At 47.8% G+C, this 17,164-nt stretch overlaps 1 protein-coding gene across 1 annotated transcript in view; it reads right to left on the minus strand.

Moving 5' to 3' along the window:
• The window catches only part of LOC129384105 (calcium-activated chloride channel regulator 1-like), a 548,714-nt gene that overhangs the window by 98,098 nt on the left and 433,452 nt on the right, over positions 1 to 17,164 (minus strand). Inside the window, exon 12 of the mRNA XM_055069245.1 lies at positions 6,039 to 6,146. Within this exon, the coding sequence (XP_054925220.1) occupies positions 6,039 to 6,146 (108 nt within the window). The remainder of the gene's footprint in view (positions 1 to 6,038; positions 6,147 to 17,164) is intronic.

Raw genomic sequence — 17,164 nt, forward strand, 5'->3', positions numbered from 1 at the left:
GGGAGCGTTTGGATGAAGGCGGAGGGATCGAAAGTTGGCCAAGTGAAGCCGCTATTTGTTGTTTAATATCGGCCACTATCTGCTGGACAGCAGGTTGCAGGGCCTGTTATATTAGCTGTTGAAGTGGCACTGTGACTTACGGCATAATGAGCTCCTTCATTTTTGCATTTCTGCCTGCATTATGGCAACCAATTCTGTCTTTAGAGAGACGGCCATTTCGTTCAGTGCTTGTTGTGTACAGTAGTTGGTGGGAGAGGTTTGTGTAGAGTCATTAAGATGCGGCTCATTGTCGGTCACCATGGGTTGCGGCGTGGGTTTAGGTCTAACGCGTTGTGTGACTGAAGGGGTGTGGAGATGTGGAGAGGGAGACAGAGGTGGGAACTGCGCTGCCCAGCTTACCGCTTGCTTCTTGGCAGATCCATCTCCTTTATGGCCGCGGTCCCTTGAACGGCTGGTACTGGGAGTCCGGCCCTTGGAGTGGCCCTTGGAGCGACTCCGGTCAGTCTGGCGGCGATCCCCGGGTGATCCCCGACTGCGGCTGCGTCCTCTAGTCCAGGGGTTCTCCGCCGAGTTCCCCGGTTTCGTTGCCACTTGGGTCATATACAACATAGGGTTCTGGCAATTCATCTATAAAGGACTGAAATTCATATTTGCTTACTTTGTAATGGGGGGTATATAAAGCGAGGAAGTAGTGATAAGTTTGTTTAGCAGAACAACTCGAACTGCCACTGCCTTAAGGGCCGTTCGTAGCTGTAAACGTTGACACGCTATGCTTTTTTGAATTGCAATTGCAACACCGCCCGATGATGCGACAGCATCATCGCGATCTTTGCGAAAAGTAACATAATGTCGAAGAAAGTTAGTGTATTTTGATTTTAAGTGTGTTTCCTGTCAATACAGCACTTTTGGATTGTGTTTATGGATGAGTTCTTGCACATCATCAAGATTCCTAAGAATACCTCTGACATTCCATTGAATGATTTGTGTATCCATATTTAAAGAAAATTGGTGCTGTGTTTACGGAAACGGAAGCGATGCCTTAGATTACAGAGTCCTTTCGAGGCCCTCTAATAGGGGTTTTGCCCTTTCTGAAGTGTTCGAGCGAGTCTCGGCGCTCTCTAGGCGTTTGGTGCGCCTTGAGTACAGGTGTAGTGTCCATTGCCTCCTGTGAGACGCCGGACAAGCGCCGGACAAGCGAGAGGTTTTCCGAGAGGGTCCTGCCCCGGAAGGCAAGACCCCTGCGCCCACCAGCCCGGAGGTCGATGGGGCTCCCTGAGAGATTTGGCTGCGCTGGCTGTTGCCAGCGCTGGAAGGGGCTTCGGAGGTTGGGGCAGCCTCGGCTGCGCCCATCTTCGGGGTCGGTGGGCCCGTCTGCTGGGTTGGTGGAGCAGCGCTAGCTGCAACCGCCGCGGGGGCAGATGGTGTAGCTGCCGACTCACTACTTGTGGGTCGGACAGCCGCCGGAGGCCGTTGTGACGCTGCCCCCTGACGCGCCACATCGGCAAAGGTTTTCTTGGGCAGGTACGATACCCGCCTGCGTGCCTCCTTAAATGAGATATTCTCTTTACTTTGATCGTTACGATTTCTTTTTGTTTCTTCCAGGAGGGACACGACCGCGAGTATGCGGCGTGCTCCCCGTCACAGTTTACACAGTGGAGAGCGTTCTCACAAGCTTCAGAGGTGTGCTCTTGAGCACTGCATTTTGCACACGTTTGGCGGCCTCGGCAGCTCTGCGAGCTGTGACCGAAGCGCTGGCATTCGGAACATCGGAGTGGATTTGGCACCTACGGCCTGACACGGACCTTGATGTACCCGGCCTCGATTGAGTCGGGCAGGACACTCGATTCGAAGTTGATTATCAAGTCTTTCGTTTGGATTTTTTTTCCATCTCGCCTCATCTTAATTCTTCTGACATTTATAACATTTTGTTCACTGAAGTCCTCCAAGAGCTCAGCCTCAGTGAGCTCCAGCAAATGATCGTCCGAGACAACGCCGTGGGAGGTATTCATCGTGCGGTGCGCGGTTACTACTACTTGGGTCTCCACAAATGATACTACGTGAGGCCGTTGCTCAAATTGCTTCTGATCGCGGAGCTCCAAGAGGAGGTCACCGCTAGCCATCCTCGACACCTTATATCCTGGACCAAAAACTTCGGTAAGAGACTTCGATACAAGGAACGGTGGTTTTGTTCGCACTTGTTTAGCTGGTTTTTCTGCGTGGATCACGTGAAAACGAGGAAAATTGCGGACTTGGCGTCCGAAAAACTGAAAGACCTCTTCGGTGCGCCCTCGTTCCTGAGGGCGATCAGGGAGTTTAGGAAAAGCGTTTTCCATAGGTACAGTTGGGTTTTGGGCCACGATGCCGACCACCCACCATGGTGCCCAACGGGGGGACGTGACAGAAGTTCCTGCTAGAAAAACCCTGCCAACGCCAGCCGTACATCGCTGCTATAACCAAATACAGCATAACCAAGGCTGGCCAGCTACACAAGGTTAACCCTTGCTGCCCGAAAACTAGGAAGTGAGGAGAAGTGATGAGAAGAAAGGAAAGATGGGAAAGGCGAGAGAGAAAGACGAAGATTGGAGGGAAGGACAGGGAAAGGCGACTGCCGATTTCGATTTCCCCCGGGTGAGTCAGTCTGGGGGTGCCGTCTACGTGAAGCAGAGGCCGAAGAGGTGTGTTGCTCAACCTCCAGGATCCCCCTTTCCCCGGACACGGCTAAGGCGCGCACGGCTACACGCGGGAGGGCCCAACCCTCGTGTGCTCGGGCACGTGGTGTCGCAACACACCAAACGCCTGCTGACGCAGACGCCCCTGCGGGGGCAAAAGTGCACGGTTTTTTTACGCGAATTCACTAAATGAAAATGCAGCATGTTTTTACTGTCACATAGAAGTGATAGTGAAGAACAAAGAAAATTCCAAAATTGTTAGTCGTGAATCTAACTCCATATTTCGCGCACTTATCCTCTGAAAACGAAGTAACGCTCAAAGCCCAACACACCATTTCGCTTTCACTGCAAGCTCTATATGGATACAGTTACGGGCATTTTTGTTTTCCGTGAACAAAAACTATCATCGATGGTTCATACCTCCGTAAGCATTCATGCTCCCGTAAACAAGCAAAAATGCAATGCCTCATAGCACCGTAAGGCAGAGGTTACAAGCACTCAGCAAAGTGAAGCGAACAGTGCTTATTAACTTATTTCTAATCACGCATATAACATACAGAACAGCATGCCGAAAAATGTCAACACCAATGGCTCATACCCCCGTGAGCAAATGCTCATACCGCCGTAAGCAAGCAAAAAATACAATGACTCATACTCCCGTAAGGTTCTTGGCTACTCACTTTGCATGAATTAGCTTCGATGACACTACCTCTGTTGTCCTTGTTGGTGATTTCAATGTGTATGTGTCGGTACCGAAAAGGGAATGGTTTACGCGTTCCGTGTAGCACACATAGTCCTTGCGGTGCCACAGCAAGTCGGCCCAGCCGACCACCCAGCGGCGTAAGTGCATCGATTTGACAGTATCAAAGAATGAGATTACAGTTGCAAGTGAAATACTCACTTTGCGTGAATTAGCTATAATGGCACTACCTCGGTTGTAGTTGTCGGCTATTTCTATGTGGATGTGGGGGTAGCGAAAAGGGAGCGGTTTACACTTTCCATGTTGCAGACATATCTCTTATTTATGCGTTTTACATATATTTGAGCAGCCGGCATCGAAGAAAGCTCGAGCTAAAGCTTCCTTTTATTGCATCGCACCGGTTCTATAGGAAACCCACGAAACATAACGCTATTACGGAAGCCCGCGGCCGCAGTGGTTAACAAATAATAAGAAAAAAAGAAACAATGAAGAAAAGGAACCCAACAGAAGGTTTGCGGGAGCCGTTATCTCGGCCAGACATCTCACCCAGAATGCCGATGAGCTGTCGGGCAAGGAGTCTAGCAAAATCATAGATTCATTGCCAGTCGAGCAAGTAGCAGGTTGTCTTCAAGATAAGTCTGATACATAAGCGCGCTCGTACCGACGTGAAGCAACAGTCTCAGGGTGTTCGTCTTTTTATTATGTTTTCCTTAGTTTTGCGCCATGGCATACGCCACGGCGCAAATTTCAAATATTTAAGGTCGATACACCACGTGGTGGAGGAAAAAGACACTAAACGTATGTCCAGATTTTCTGGGTATGGGTGCATGACAGACGAAAAAATTTCATGGAGGGGCCGAAGCCCCATAAGACGCACCTGCCCCTGCTACGACCCCTACTCCTCCCTCGGTAAAATCAGTGAAGTTTTTTTTACAGTACAGCGCCGTGAAGGGCAAGCAAATGACTCACTCATCACCAGCGTCGCAGGTGCGAGACAGTCTGTCCGACACAGCAGTCGCGGAATGGGGCGTCGGTGTCCGCTGCTTCACCTATTTCACCGCGCCAGGAGCCAGCGCCTAAGCGTAAACAAATTCGACTTCACTCCGCAATGCCGGCATATCTAGAGGACAAACGCACAAAGCATTTGCTAAAATGCTAAGATGAGAGATACACCATGTCCTCTCCGTTGTACCTAGGCAGAGTCATATGTTCAAGGTGCAAAAGGCCACAGATTCTCTCTCTCGCGCCTGCAAACAAACGTCAGGCGATGCCTAAAATTAACGTTTCGTCCATGGCGCCCCTGGGTTCAGCAAGAGCACGGGGAAAGTAAATATGTCCACAATAGAAATTAGTAACAGGAAATTGGAAGATTTCTGGAAGTAGGGAAGCGACAAACAACGGAGGTGTACAAAACCAAAGTTCACGATAGTGGTTCAGAAACTTTCGTTATGGGAATTCATCGTGTTTTTTTTTCCTTTTCGTATTTTCCTTCTTTAACATAGGTAGCACATTAGTAAATAAAATAACAAGAGCTTGGTAGCGAAACCAACTGTCCCGTTCCAATGGGGACGGTCATAACCTCCATCCATCATCTATAGAGGCTCCCTATATATAGCGCGCTCGCGCTCCTACGTGCTTTCCTTGGCGCATGATTTTCGTCACCTCCAGGCGCCTTCCTCGGTCGCATACTTCGCGGCTTCAGACATATAGTTGCCGAAGTGGCGCTCAGGCCAGTTACCCTTGCGCTTAAAAAGAACAACAGTCGCGTTCAATGGCGTAGCAAGGTCGTCTGGCGCCCGGGGCCCATAGGTCTGCTGTCACACCTCCCCCCCCCTCCGGGTGTAACCGGCGGAAAGAGGGATGTCTTCATACATACATATATGACACCCGCCCCCCCACTGGCTCCATGCACCTGGGGTCTACGCCCCCCCCCCCCCCCCCCCCGCCCCGTTGCTACGCCACTGGTCGCGTTCACAAATCTGGACACGGTGCCGAAAGGAACTGTTAGTCTAGCGCTTTCCTTATAGCCCGATGATGCACTTGACCTAAAGGAACAGTTCTCGTGCCAAAAGACCAGTTGTAAGAAAGTGGATCGAAAATTTTTTGCTGAATTTACTATTAATCGTCAGTGTCATGCAGTATCGCTAATTGCCAATTAACTTCTACGAATTTCACGATAAAAGTTCGTGAAAGAAACTAATCGTTCACTGGGTAGATTTAGCAGAAAATGACTCATACTTTACCTGCGTAACAATGTGAAGTCGAAGGACTTCTTAAGGATGGCTTGGCCTTCGATCCGGTATTCGAACTATAAACCTGGAGTGCAGGCTAATTCTGATGACACGAGGTAGGAGATTGGTAAAAGGTGAAATACCTGTGTTTTAAGCTAAGCTTGAACGAAACTCTGATTACAAAATAAGAAGTAGCATTAAATATTCTTAAATTTTGTTACACCATAACTGCAAAGACAACTTATTTACAAGCAATGGTATCTTAATGACTGCTTCCACTTCAAAACAGGTAAAAACCCAATACTCATCTACTTCTCACTCTGCAAAGAGCAGTAAGGTATTTCCTCTTAATGAAAATAAACAGGTGGTTATATTGGCGCGGAAGCTTAACGTGCATCTGCGAATATTTTTCCTATGCGGCATAAAGCGCATACTCACATCTATTGGACCAGCGTCGTGGTCAGTCCTCATGGAATCCCCAAGAGTCTTGTGCATGCCGGTACTCGCGCTGTATCCGTAGTCCTGGAAGCACTTGTTGTTGTCGAGCTGGAAGTTCAACAACGGATCAATAAAGATTTTCACCTTTTAGGAGAAAAAAATGTTTCATTTGAGTAACTCTGCGACTCAAGATTACACCCAAAACACCAAGCGTAATTGCAGGAGCTGCTTATGAAGGAATCAAATATTTCCCACATTTAAGTATTGTGAATCCCTTCTAACGTGATCATGGTACTACATCCTGAGTCATCATCATCAGCCTGGTTACGCCCACTGCAGGTTAAAGGCCTCTCCTATGTTTCTCAAGCTACCCAGGTCATGTACTAATTGTGGCCGTGTCGTGCCTGCAAACTCCTTAATCTCATCCACCCACCTAACTTTCTGCCGCCCCCTGCTACGCTTCCCTTCCCTTGGAATCAAGTCCGTATCCCTTATGACCATCGGTTATCTTCCCTCCTCATTACATGCCCTGCCCATGCCCATTTCTTTTTCTTGATTTCAACTAAGATGTCATTACCTCGCGTTTGTTCCCTCAGCCAATCTGCTCTTTTCTGATCCCTTAACGTTAAACCCATCATTCTTGTTTCCATAGCTCGTTGCGTTGTCCTGAATTTAAGAAGAACCCTTTTCGTAAGCCTCTAGGTTTCTGCCCTGTACGTGAGTACTGGTAAGACACAGCTGTTATACGCTTTTCTCTTGAAAGATTATGGCAACCTGCTGTTCCTGATCTGAGAATCTCTGCCAAACGCACCCCAGCCCATTCTTATTCTTTTGATTATTTCAGTCTCATGATCCCGATCCGCGGTCACTACCTGCCCTAACTAGATGTATTCCCTTGCCACTTCCAGTGCCTCGCTACCTATCGCAAACTGCCATTCACTTCCGAGACTAATAAACATTACTTTAGTTTTCTGCAGATTAATTTTTAGACCCACCCTTCCGCTTTGCCTCTCCAGGTCAGTGAGCAAGCATTGCAATTGGTCCCCTGAGTTTATACTAAGCAAGGCAATATTATCAGCGAATCGCAAGTTACTTAGGTATTCTCCATTAACTCTTATCCCCAATTCTTCCCAATCCAGGTCTTTGAATACCTCCTCTAAACACGCTGTGAACAGCTTTGGAGAGATCGTGATGATGACTGAAGTTAATTGGCGCAAGGGCATTTAAGGCCAAAGAGCGCCATGACATGTGTTTTGGTTTAGTAAAATTGTGTTTAGGGCTATGACATAGAGGCTGTATAGAGGCCTACACGTAAGACAAATCAATAAATAGTAGTAACTGCATTCTAAAATACCTACGAAGATAAATATAAAGCCTTAAATGCATTGGTTATGGGCACACATAGTACATTATAGCGGATTGCCCGAGTCCCTTGCTGTAAATCCTTGCTTACGCAAGAAGTGCAAGAGCTCGGACATACTTTTGTGCATCAGATTGTACCTCACCTGTGAGGCACAATCTGAAGGTTAGGATGGTATGAGGTAATGTCGAGGAAGCTAACTTCTGCAAGATAATTAAGCACTCTTTCATAGTTAAAAATTGCATCCTCTGATAAGAACATCGAGGGATCGGTGGTATATGGTGTGAGTAGAGTTCTCTAAAATGAGCCAATCGGTGTCGGTGAAGGTCAGGACATTGAATGAGGACACGTAAGACGGTTAGGTTCTCACCGCAGCGTGTGCACGTCGGTGGGTCAGTTGCTGTGAAGAGGTGTTTGTGTGTGCCATAAGTGTGTTCTATTCTGAGTCGTGCCAGGGTGACTTCGGTGTGTCTATCAAGCTTCAATGGAAAAGATTTCGTTAACTGCGGTTTGAGCAGGTGCAGCTTATTTTCTACTTCATTGCCCCATTCCGTTTGCCAATGATTACGGAGCGCCTTTCTTACCACAGGTTTTATATCCACAGCAGGTACCCAGCTTATATCAATTGTATCCCGATGAGCCGCTTGTCCAGCATTTTTGCCCGCCATTTCATTGCCTGCGATCCCAGAGTGGCCTGGCACCCAGCATACAACAAGAGCCAGGTTTTGTTTATACGCTACGTCAATGTGTTTAAGGAGCTGGTTAATTACAGGGTTTCGGCTTGCTTTGCCACAGGACAGGGCTGTGACAACGCTTAAAGAATATGTGTATATTATGGACTTTTGTATCTTGTGCTGTACTATGTACTCAACAGTGATCAGGATACCGTACGTTTCGGCTGTAAAAATGCTGCTATGGGTGTGCAAGGTTTTAGTGTGGGAGAAGTTTGGGCCATGGGCTGCACATGATACCGAAGTTGCAGACTTCGAAGCATCAGTGAAAAATGCCATCGATCTATACTTGTCTTCAAGGGCCAAGAAATGTTGCTGGATGATTGCACTTGGACAACTCTTTTGGAAAAGTTCTTTTTGGACAAGTTCTCTAAAGGACAAGTCACAGGTAACTGTACATTGCTCCCAAGGTGGGATGGGTTCAGCATAGTCGCTTTCCTGCAGATCTGCGAAAACGATACCGAGTTTTTCCGCGACAGATTTTACTCCTAACGGGAGCGGCGGAGCTTGTGAAGGCCTGTTAAAATACAACTCATTTGTGGACTGATCACCTATGAGTGCTTTGCATGGATCTTCTCTTAGCGACAAGGTTCTCATTGCATAGGTGACTCCCAGATACGTACGCTGATAATCCAGCGGCCACTGATGCGATTCTGCATATAAACTTTCGACGTGGCTCGTACGAAAGGCACCAAGTGCTAGGCGGTTACCTAGGTGATAGAGAGGATCCAGTAGCTTAATTGTTGTCTTTGAAGCTGACTGGTAAATAATACATCCATAGTCTATGAGTGACAACACTAGGCTTTTAAATAGAGATACCAGGCAATACCTATCTGTTCTCCATGACTTGTAAGATAATATCTTTAAAAGGTTCATGGTTTTAAGACATTTAAGCTTCAACTGTTTTATATGCTGCATGAATGTTAGCTTACTATCGAAGATTACGCCCAGAAATTTTTGTTCTTTTCTAATTACCAGGCTTCTCCCATTCATCCTAATGCTTGGGTCAGGACATATCCCTCTTCGTCTGGAAAACAGCACACAGGTAGTCTTGTCTGCATTGAATCGGAACCCGTTTTCGTCCGCCCATTTCGCAAGCCGATTAACACTTAACTGTATCTGGTATTCACATATGGACATATTGCAAGATTTAAAACTGACTTGAATGTCGTCCACATAGAATAAGACACTATGGGTGGCATAGTAGAGTGCAGAGAGTTCATTTTAATGAGGAAAAGTGTGTAACTTAGCACTCCTCCCTGTGGTACGCCGTTTTCTTGAAGAAAAGTGCGCGATAGTACATTGCCCATTCTTACGCGGAAATTCCTTTCAGAGAGGTAATTTTGCAAGATGTTCAGCATATAACCACAAATTTCATAGGACGACAGGTCTTGCAGCATACCGTATCGCCAGGCAGTATCATATGCCTTCTCAATATCAAAGAATACAGATAGGCAGTATTGGCTGTGTACAAATGCATCACGTATATATGACTCAAGGACAACAAGATCATCGGTTGTAGACCTTGCTCTTCGGTAGCCAGATTGGTGAGGGTCCAAGATACTATGATATTCTAAAAAGAACACAAGACGATGGTTAATCATATTTTCAAATATTTTAAGTAAACAGCTAGTGAGTGCAATTGGTCTGTAATTGTTAACTAAGGTAGGGTCCTTGCCGTGTTTCAGTATTGGTAGCACTATTGCCTCCTTCCAAGATGAAGGTATATGAGCAGTTGCGAAAATCCTATTGTACAGACCTAAGATGCAGGTTAGGGTCTCTCCAGGCAGATTGTTGATTATTTCATAAGTTAGTGTCAGAGCTTGGAGCCGAACTGCTACAAGAGCATGGGCAAGCTTTAGTTCATGTAATGTTAGTGGTTTGTTGTATCCTTCTGATAACGACTTCTTTGGACGCAGAGGAACATTTTTAGCTTTTTTATGGTGTAAGAACCTTACGGTATAATTTTCGGAGCTTGATACCCTCTGAAAGTGCTCACCAAGACTGTTTGCTTGATCTTCTATTGTATCGCCAGAGCCAGGGGTGACAGGAAAAGGATTTGGACGTTGTCCTTTTAGTATACGTACCGTGCTGTATACTTTGCTAACATCTGTGTATGAGTTTATTAATAATACGTAGCGTGTCCAGCTTCCCCTTTTGGATATTCGGCGGATACGGTGGCCATTTGCTTTGCACCGCTTAAATTCTATAGGATTTTCTGTAGTTGGGTAGCGTGAAAATCTACTCCATGCTCTGTTCGGGCGTTTCTTTGCAGATTCATAGTCTTTGTTCCACCACGGTTTCGGATTGACTTTATCTGTGCAGGACTGAGGTATGCAGTTTTTAGCAGAACAGCGGATATGTTCAGTGATGTAGGTGGTCAGTTCCTCTACACCTAGGTGCTCCACATCCTTTAGGGACAGTTTACTTATGTTGCTAAATTTTGACCATTCTGCACTATGAAGTTTTCATTTTTGGGGGTAAGCTGGCCCATCGTGCCACTTTGTTGTTTCTAGGAGTGTTGGGAAATGATCGCTCCCATATGGATTACTGATAACTCTCCATTCCAGGTATGGAAGAAGTGATGCTGACCCTATGCCTACATCTATACATGAATACGTGTTGTGTGCGGAACTGTAAAAGGTTGGCTCTGCCTTGTTAAATAGACAGGCTCCAGAGGAAAGAAGGAAGTTTTATATTGCCCGTCCTCTCGCATCACATCTTGAGTAACCCCAGAATGTGCTGTGAGAATTGAAGTCTCCGATTACTATATAGGGTTTGGGAAGCTGGTCAGTCAGCTTTTCAAATTCTGCTGCGTCAAACCGTTCATCAGGCTGTATGTATATGGAGCAAATAGTTATAAGTTGATTGAACAATACAGCCCGAACAGCCACTGCCTCAGATGAACTCTGGAGCGATACATGCTGGCATGCTACTCACTTTTGGGCTATAATTGAGACACCGCCTAAAGAAGAGTTACCATTATTTCGATGTTTATGGAAAACTATGTACTGTCTTAAGAATTTCTTGTGTGTACACTTTTAATGTGTTTCTTGAACACAGAATAGTCGTGGCTGATATTCCTCTAGTAGATCTATGACATCATCTAGATTGCGAAATAGGCACCTGGCATCCCACTGAATTGCGTAGCCATATCGCGGAAGACTTTTGTTGTCTGTGTTCAAGAGCACGCGGTAAAGATAGATGGATATGTATACAAGGGCGGTAACCGTTTAGGTTACCGGTCCCTTTCTTTGAGCAGTTACAGGAATTTGCTCTCTCCTAGCGCGCTCCTGAGAGCGCTGATCTTTCGGCGTCGATGACACCGGGGATTTTTGATCGACCTCCATAACCTTCTCGGAGGCGCTGGAGGATCGTTAACTAGGCGCTGAGACTTGAGTCCCAGGCCGTGGAGTTCGGTTTAGCTTTGGAGCCTGCGGAACCGAAGTCTGCAGGCTCACCTTCGAAGTTGATGGAGCAGCACCTGCTGTTGCCACCAGAGGGGCAGGCGGAGTGATTACCGGACCACTATCAGTGACCGCGGTAGACTACCGAGGTGCTTGTGACGCAGGTCCCCATCGCGCCACCTCGGAAAAGCTCGTGTGATCTAAGTACGAAAGACGTTTCCTTGCTTCTTGAAATGTTATATTTTCTTTGACTTTTAATGCAATGATCTCTTTTTCTTTTTTTCATTTACGGCACGTCCTGGAGTAAGCTGGATGGCTTCCATCACAGTTCACGTAATGTGAAGATAAGTCACAAGGGTCTGATGGATGATCGTTTGAGCTGCATTTCGCGCAAGTCTGCTTTTCTCGGCATGTATGAGATCCATGTCCATACCTCTGGCACTTAAAGCACCGTCGAGGATTTGTGATGTACGGCCTAACACGTACTTTGATATAGCCTGCATCCACTGTACTAGGCAACACACTGGTACCAAAGGTTAGTACAATGTGCTTTGTTGGAAGTTGTTCATTGTTCCTGCGGATTAAGATTCTTTCTACCTTGATCACATTTTGGTCCTGGGAACCTTCAAGCAACTTTTCGTTACTAAGGTCCAAGAAGTCCTCTCCAGAAATTACTCCACGGCTCGTGTTCATGGTTCGATGTGGCGACACAGTGACTGCTACATCGCCAATGCATTTCAAGTCATTAATTTTATCATGTTGAGTTTTATCCTTCAATTCAAGAAGCAGGTCTCCATTGGACATCTTTGTGGCTTTGTAGCCAGGTCCTATAGTGTTTGCGAGGCATTTCGCCACCAAGTAGGGGGAGAATTTACGCACGCTCTTCTTGCCTTCACTGTGGATTACTTGGTACTTAGGGAAGTGTTCTTGATTGTTCTTCAAACAGAATTGGAACGTTGCATCGGTGCTCCCTCTTTTTAGAGGGCGATCAAAGGAAAGTGGTTTGCCAGAAGCCATATAGGAGTCTTGAGTTCGGTAGCAGCGCCAACCGCCCACCACCGAGCCCAACATGGGGACGGAGCAAGTCTTACGAGTAATACCGGCGCTCGCCGGTTGTACGGTGCTACTATAACCCAATCTGGAGTACCCAAGGTTGGCCACCCACACAAGGTTAACCCTCCCTGCCAGAAAAGTCGGAAGTTAATAGAAGAGAGGAGAACACAGGAAAGATTGAAAAGAAGAGAGAAACACGCAGAATGGAGAGGGGTAGAGGAAACGGCAACTATCGATTTCCCCCGGATGGGTCAGTCCGGGGGTGCCGTCTACGTGAAGCCGAGGCCAAAGAGGTCTGTTGCCTCCACAGGGGGGGGGGGGGGGGGGGGGGGCTTAACAGTCCGAACACCCGGCATCGGCTCAACCCCCAGGATCGCCTTTTCCCCGGACACGGCTAAGCCGCGCACGGCTACACGCGGGAGGCTCCAACCCCCATGTGCTCGGGTACGTGGTTTCGCAACACATCAAACGCCTGCTTACGCAGACGCCCCTGCGGGGAGGAGAGATGGTATCTCCCTGTCTGACGCCTTTCTTCATTGGGATTTTGTTGCTTTCTTTATGGAGGACTACGGTGGCTGTGGAGCCGCTATAGATATTTTTCAGTATTTTTACATACAGATCGTCTACACCCTGATTCCGTAATGCCTACATGACTGCTGAGATTTCGACTGAATCAAACGCTTTCTTGTACATCCTGAGTGCTTTCACACTAATGGGAAGAGTACTAGCACTCTCTTCTGAAGGAGCAAGAAGTTTCTATTAGGAGGAGTACAAGCACTCTGTTTGGAGGTATAGAAATACTCGATTTGTAGGAGTAGAAGTACTGGGTTTGGATGAGTAGAAGCACTCGGTCTGGGCGAGTACGAACACTTTGGTTAAGTACTATTACTCTTGTGGGAAGAGAGTATTAGCACTCTGCTGAAGAGTATTAGCACTCCATGGTGGTGAAGTAATAACATTCTGTCCGAGGGAGGTATTCTACTCTCTATCAAAGGGATCGATCTTTCTCTAAAACAAAAAGTTAAATATGAGACAAGCCAATATTCCCCCAGAGAGAGTTTTCGGAACTCTTTGTTTTTAGAGTGAACGAGAAAGCGCCGTAGTAGCGCCCGTCGTCTATATCCAAACAAAGCGCTGCATAAGCGGAGATCTGCAGCAGTGGCTGGGAATCGCGTCACGCGTCACCCAGACGCTACCTGTCGTGATGTCCCGATTAACGAGGCAGTCGCGCCACATTTCGCTCCCTTTGCAACGTGCCACACGAGACAGATCGTCCGCGCTAGCCATTATGTCGTGAAATGAAACTCGTGTAAAGCTGCGCTCAAATTTCGCATTGGGAATATTGTAATCATGAGTAAATTTTAGAGCGCAGCTCTTTGGCGTCCGTTCCTGGGTTTCGCGTCGTCGTCGGCGTTGTCGTCGGCCTCGTAACCAGCTCCGCCCCCCTTTCATCCCCCCAGCGCTAGCAGCGACCGACTGATACCGCTGGATGCCGCTGACGCCGCTAGAGAGTCAAGATAACGTGACTGCATAGAACACCGTCGCCGCCATGCAGAAAGAGGAGGAAAGGGTCCCCCCCCCTGTTCTTGTGTGGCGGATAGGGTGCTCTTCAGTTGCCGACGCGCCCGTTATTTCACGTAGGCCCCGGCACGTCGACGAATACGTGACCACCTTCCCACGGCTAGACCTGGTTCTTAGCGCTGCGGAAGCGAGGGTATCATATTGTTTGTGTCGGCATCGGCGGCGTTGTCCCTGAAACCAACTCCGCAGCTGGGGTTGACTCACTATCGGCGTCAGCGGCATCAGTCAGTCGCTGCTATCTCTTCCCTCCTCCCTTTATCGTGTTGTCCGCTTGCTGCGCGCGCTTCTGCCCCCATCGTTTGCCGCTGCGTGTACACGCCGCCCCCTCCCCCCTCTTCCTGCGAGTCTCCGGTTGTCAAAGCGCCGGCTCGAACTTAATTCCTTTCTTCGCTCCTCCTCCAATGCAACCCCTGTGCGGTGGCAATCAGAGAGCCAGATCGGTGGCGGCGGATGTGTATATGTGCACCGCCCGAGCCGAAATTGCCGCTGCCGTTCGCCCTGTGCGGTGGCAATCAGAGAGCCAGATCGGTGGCGGCGGATCTGTATATGTGCACCGCCCGAGCCGAAATTGCCGCTGCCGTTCGCCACTGCGAAATTATCTTGCTGGTAGTAGCTGCCTACTTCGCCCCTACCGCACTCACGAAAGACGTCATGCACTTCCTGCAACTCGCATTAACCGTCCATCGATCCACACCGATGTTAGTAGTGGGGGACTTTAATGTTGACATAAAGACAAACAGCAATTTCCTAACACTTATGCGGGAGAACATCCCGTTCCTCTCGCTCGTAACGCGTCCCACGGCTGTGACAACCTCGCGAGGCACTTGTATAGATCTCGTCTTTGAGAATCAAGCATTGGTGTACCAAGTCGAACATATATCAGTCTATTTCTCCGACCACAAAGCTTCCTTCATGACTGTCAAGAACTGTTAGTGGAGTCTTTGTTAAAGGAATACGTGTGAAAAATAAAAAAAAAATCTGTGATAGCGCATACATGTGTTGCTCGATTTCTTTGCCTCAATCTATCGAAAAGGTGAAACAGCTTATTTGCTGCGCTCAAATTTCGCATTAGGAAGTAACGTAATCGTCGGTAATTTTTTACGCTCACCTTTAAGCAATTTCGGTTTCCATTTTCTTCATGCTTTCCTATCACCAACTATCACTTCTGTTAAGCCATTTATGTGGTTTTTGGTGGTCTCGCTGCGAACCTCTTGAAATGTGGGGCTTACAGCTGGCCCCGCCTGGAAGAGGTCGTGTGTTCGATCTTTATTATCGCCGGGCACCCACTGGCTTCTCAAAAGTGGGCATAAGCGCACCCGTTGACTGGCTCTCGGCTTTCTCCAGGCCCTACTGTTTAGGAAAGGTGCCTGCGCCGTTAAAATCCTGCCAAAACCCTCATTACCTCCAGGTCCCCCCGTGCCTCCCCACGCGCACACATCCCAAAATAAAGGGGATTTGGGCCGCTTCAGTGCGGCCATTTCGTGTGTGGAGTTTCAATGCACCAATTAGCTGGGGCCGCGATTGGTTTGGGGGAACGCATCCCTTCGAAACATGGAAGTCTCATCCTCGCCTAATACCTGAAAGGCAGCGCGCGTGTACCAATTTTATCGGAATGTATCAGACTGCAGCTCTAGTCTGCCTCCCGCAACTACGGCGGGTGTTCTGCAACAACAGCCGGTGGGTGGAGAAGTGGTGCTCAAAGGTGACCCATATAACCTCTGTTGCGCCCCTTTCGTCGTGCCAAACCCTACATGTATCTGAGCACCAGGCCTGGGTACACCTGTACACATTCGTTGCATTTAAGTTCATTGTGAAGAAAAATCGGCTGCGGATTTGCGTCTCGCGCACGGGAATCCACATGCAATGTAAACATGCGCTTCATACACCGTGCTGTCGCACACACACTGGCTGTACCATCATCACAAGTTTAACTATCGGACATCGTACAATAATCAGACGTAACCTGCCCACACTTTCTACAGAACATGAAGTTACTGCCACAATCACTTCTCCGAGGATAGCGGTCAAGCACCCTATGTGTTAAGGAAATAAAATTTTTCGAAAATATTTTTGCACTACTTAGTGGCAGAGCTCGTATTACAGGCGTCAGCTGTATACTTTCCCAACAGATTACTCAAGACCGGCCAAAATTCACACACAATACTAACTCTATCGGGTACGGTTGATCAAGACGCCATAAAACATTCCAGATACTGGCGCCAAAGGCTTTTGCTCCCATTCCCCATGAATGCATCGCAAAAATAATAACACACCCGGTCGCATATAATTTCAGAAGCCCACTTCCTAATGCGCCTACGTCTCCTCGGCTGAATTTACCGAGCTTGATTTTGTGGCAGTTCTTGTTATTCTATAGTCACAGGCTCAATTCTACGCCGTATTTTAAAAAATACATAAGCGTGACACAGCGCTTGCAGAGTTAAACGGAACCACACCATTGGATCAGCGCTGAAACGATAAATACAAGTCTCGCCGTCACTGCGCACAAAGAGCTCAAAGGTCTTCGACGGTAGCAAGAGTGCTTTTCGACGTCATCGAGAATTTGACAAACACCAGTTGCAAAGCATCACATAATACCCGAAGAATGTGCTCAGCCACTCTGCCAGAGCCCTTACCGAACTTCGACGCGAGAACGTGTAGCTTAGAGCAATAAGTCATGGAAATGCTGCGTGACGACACCATCCAACCCTAGGAAAGCCCATGGGCATCTTCAGTAGTCTTGATGAATAAAAAGAACCGAATCACACCATTGGATCGGCTCTGAAACGATAAATACTTCTCGTCCATGGATCTCAAGGCTGGCCACTGGCAAGTAGAAGTCCACGAGCGGGATCACGAAGAGAGCGCCTTCATCACGCCAGATGGCCTCTGAGTTCAATGTCATGCCATTCGGAGTTTTCTCGGGGCCTGCTACGTTCTAACGAGTGATGGACACGGTGTTAGCAGGGATGAAGTGACAGACCTGCCTCGTCTACT

Source organism: Dermacentor andersoni, chromosome 9 (genome assembly GCF_023375885.2).
Source record: "Dermacentor andersoni chromosome 9, qqDerAnde1_hic_scaffold, whole genome shotgun sequence".
Lineage (NCBI taxonomy): Eukaryota > Metazoa > Arthropoda > Arachnida > Ixodida > Ixodidae > Dermacentor > Dermacentor andersoni.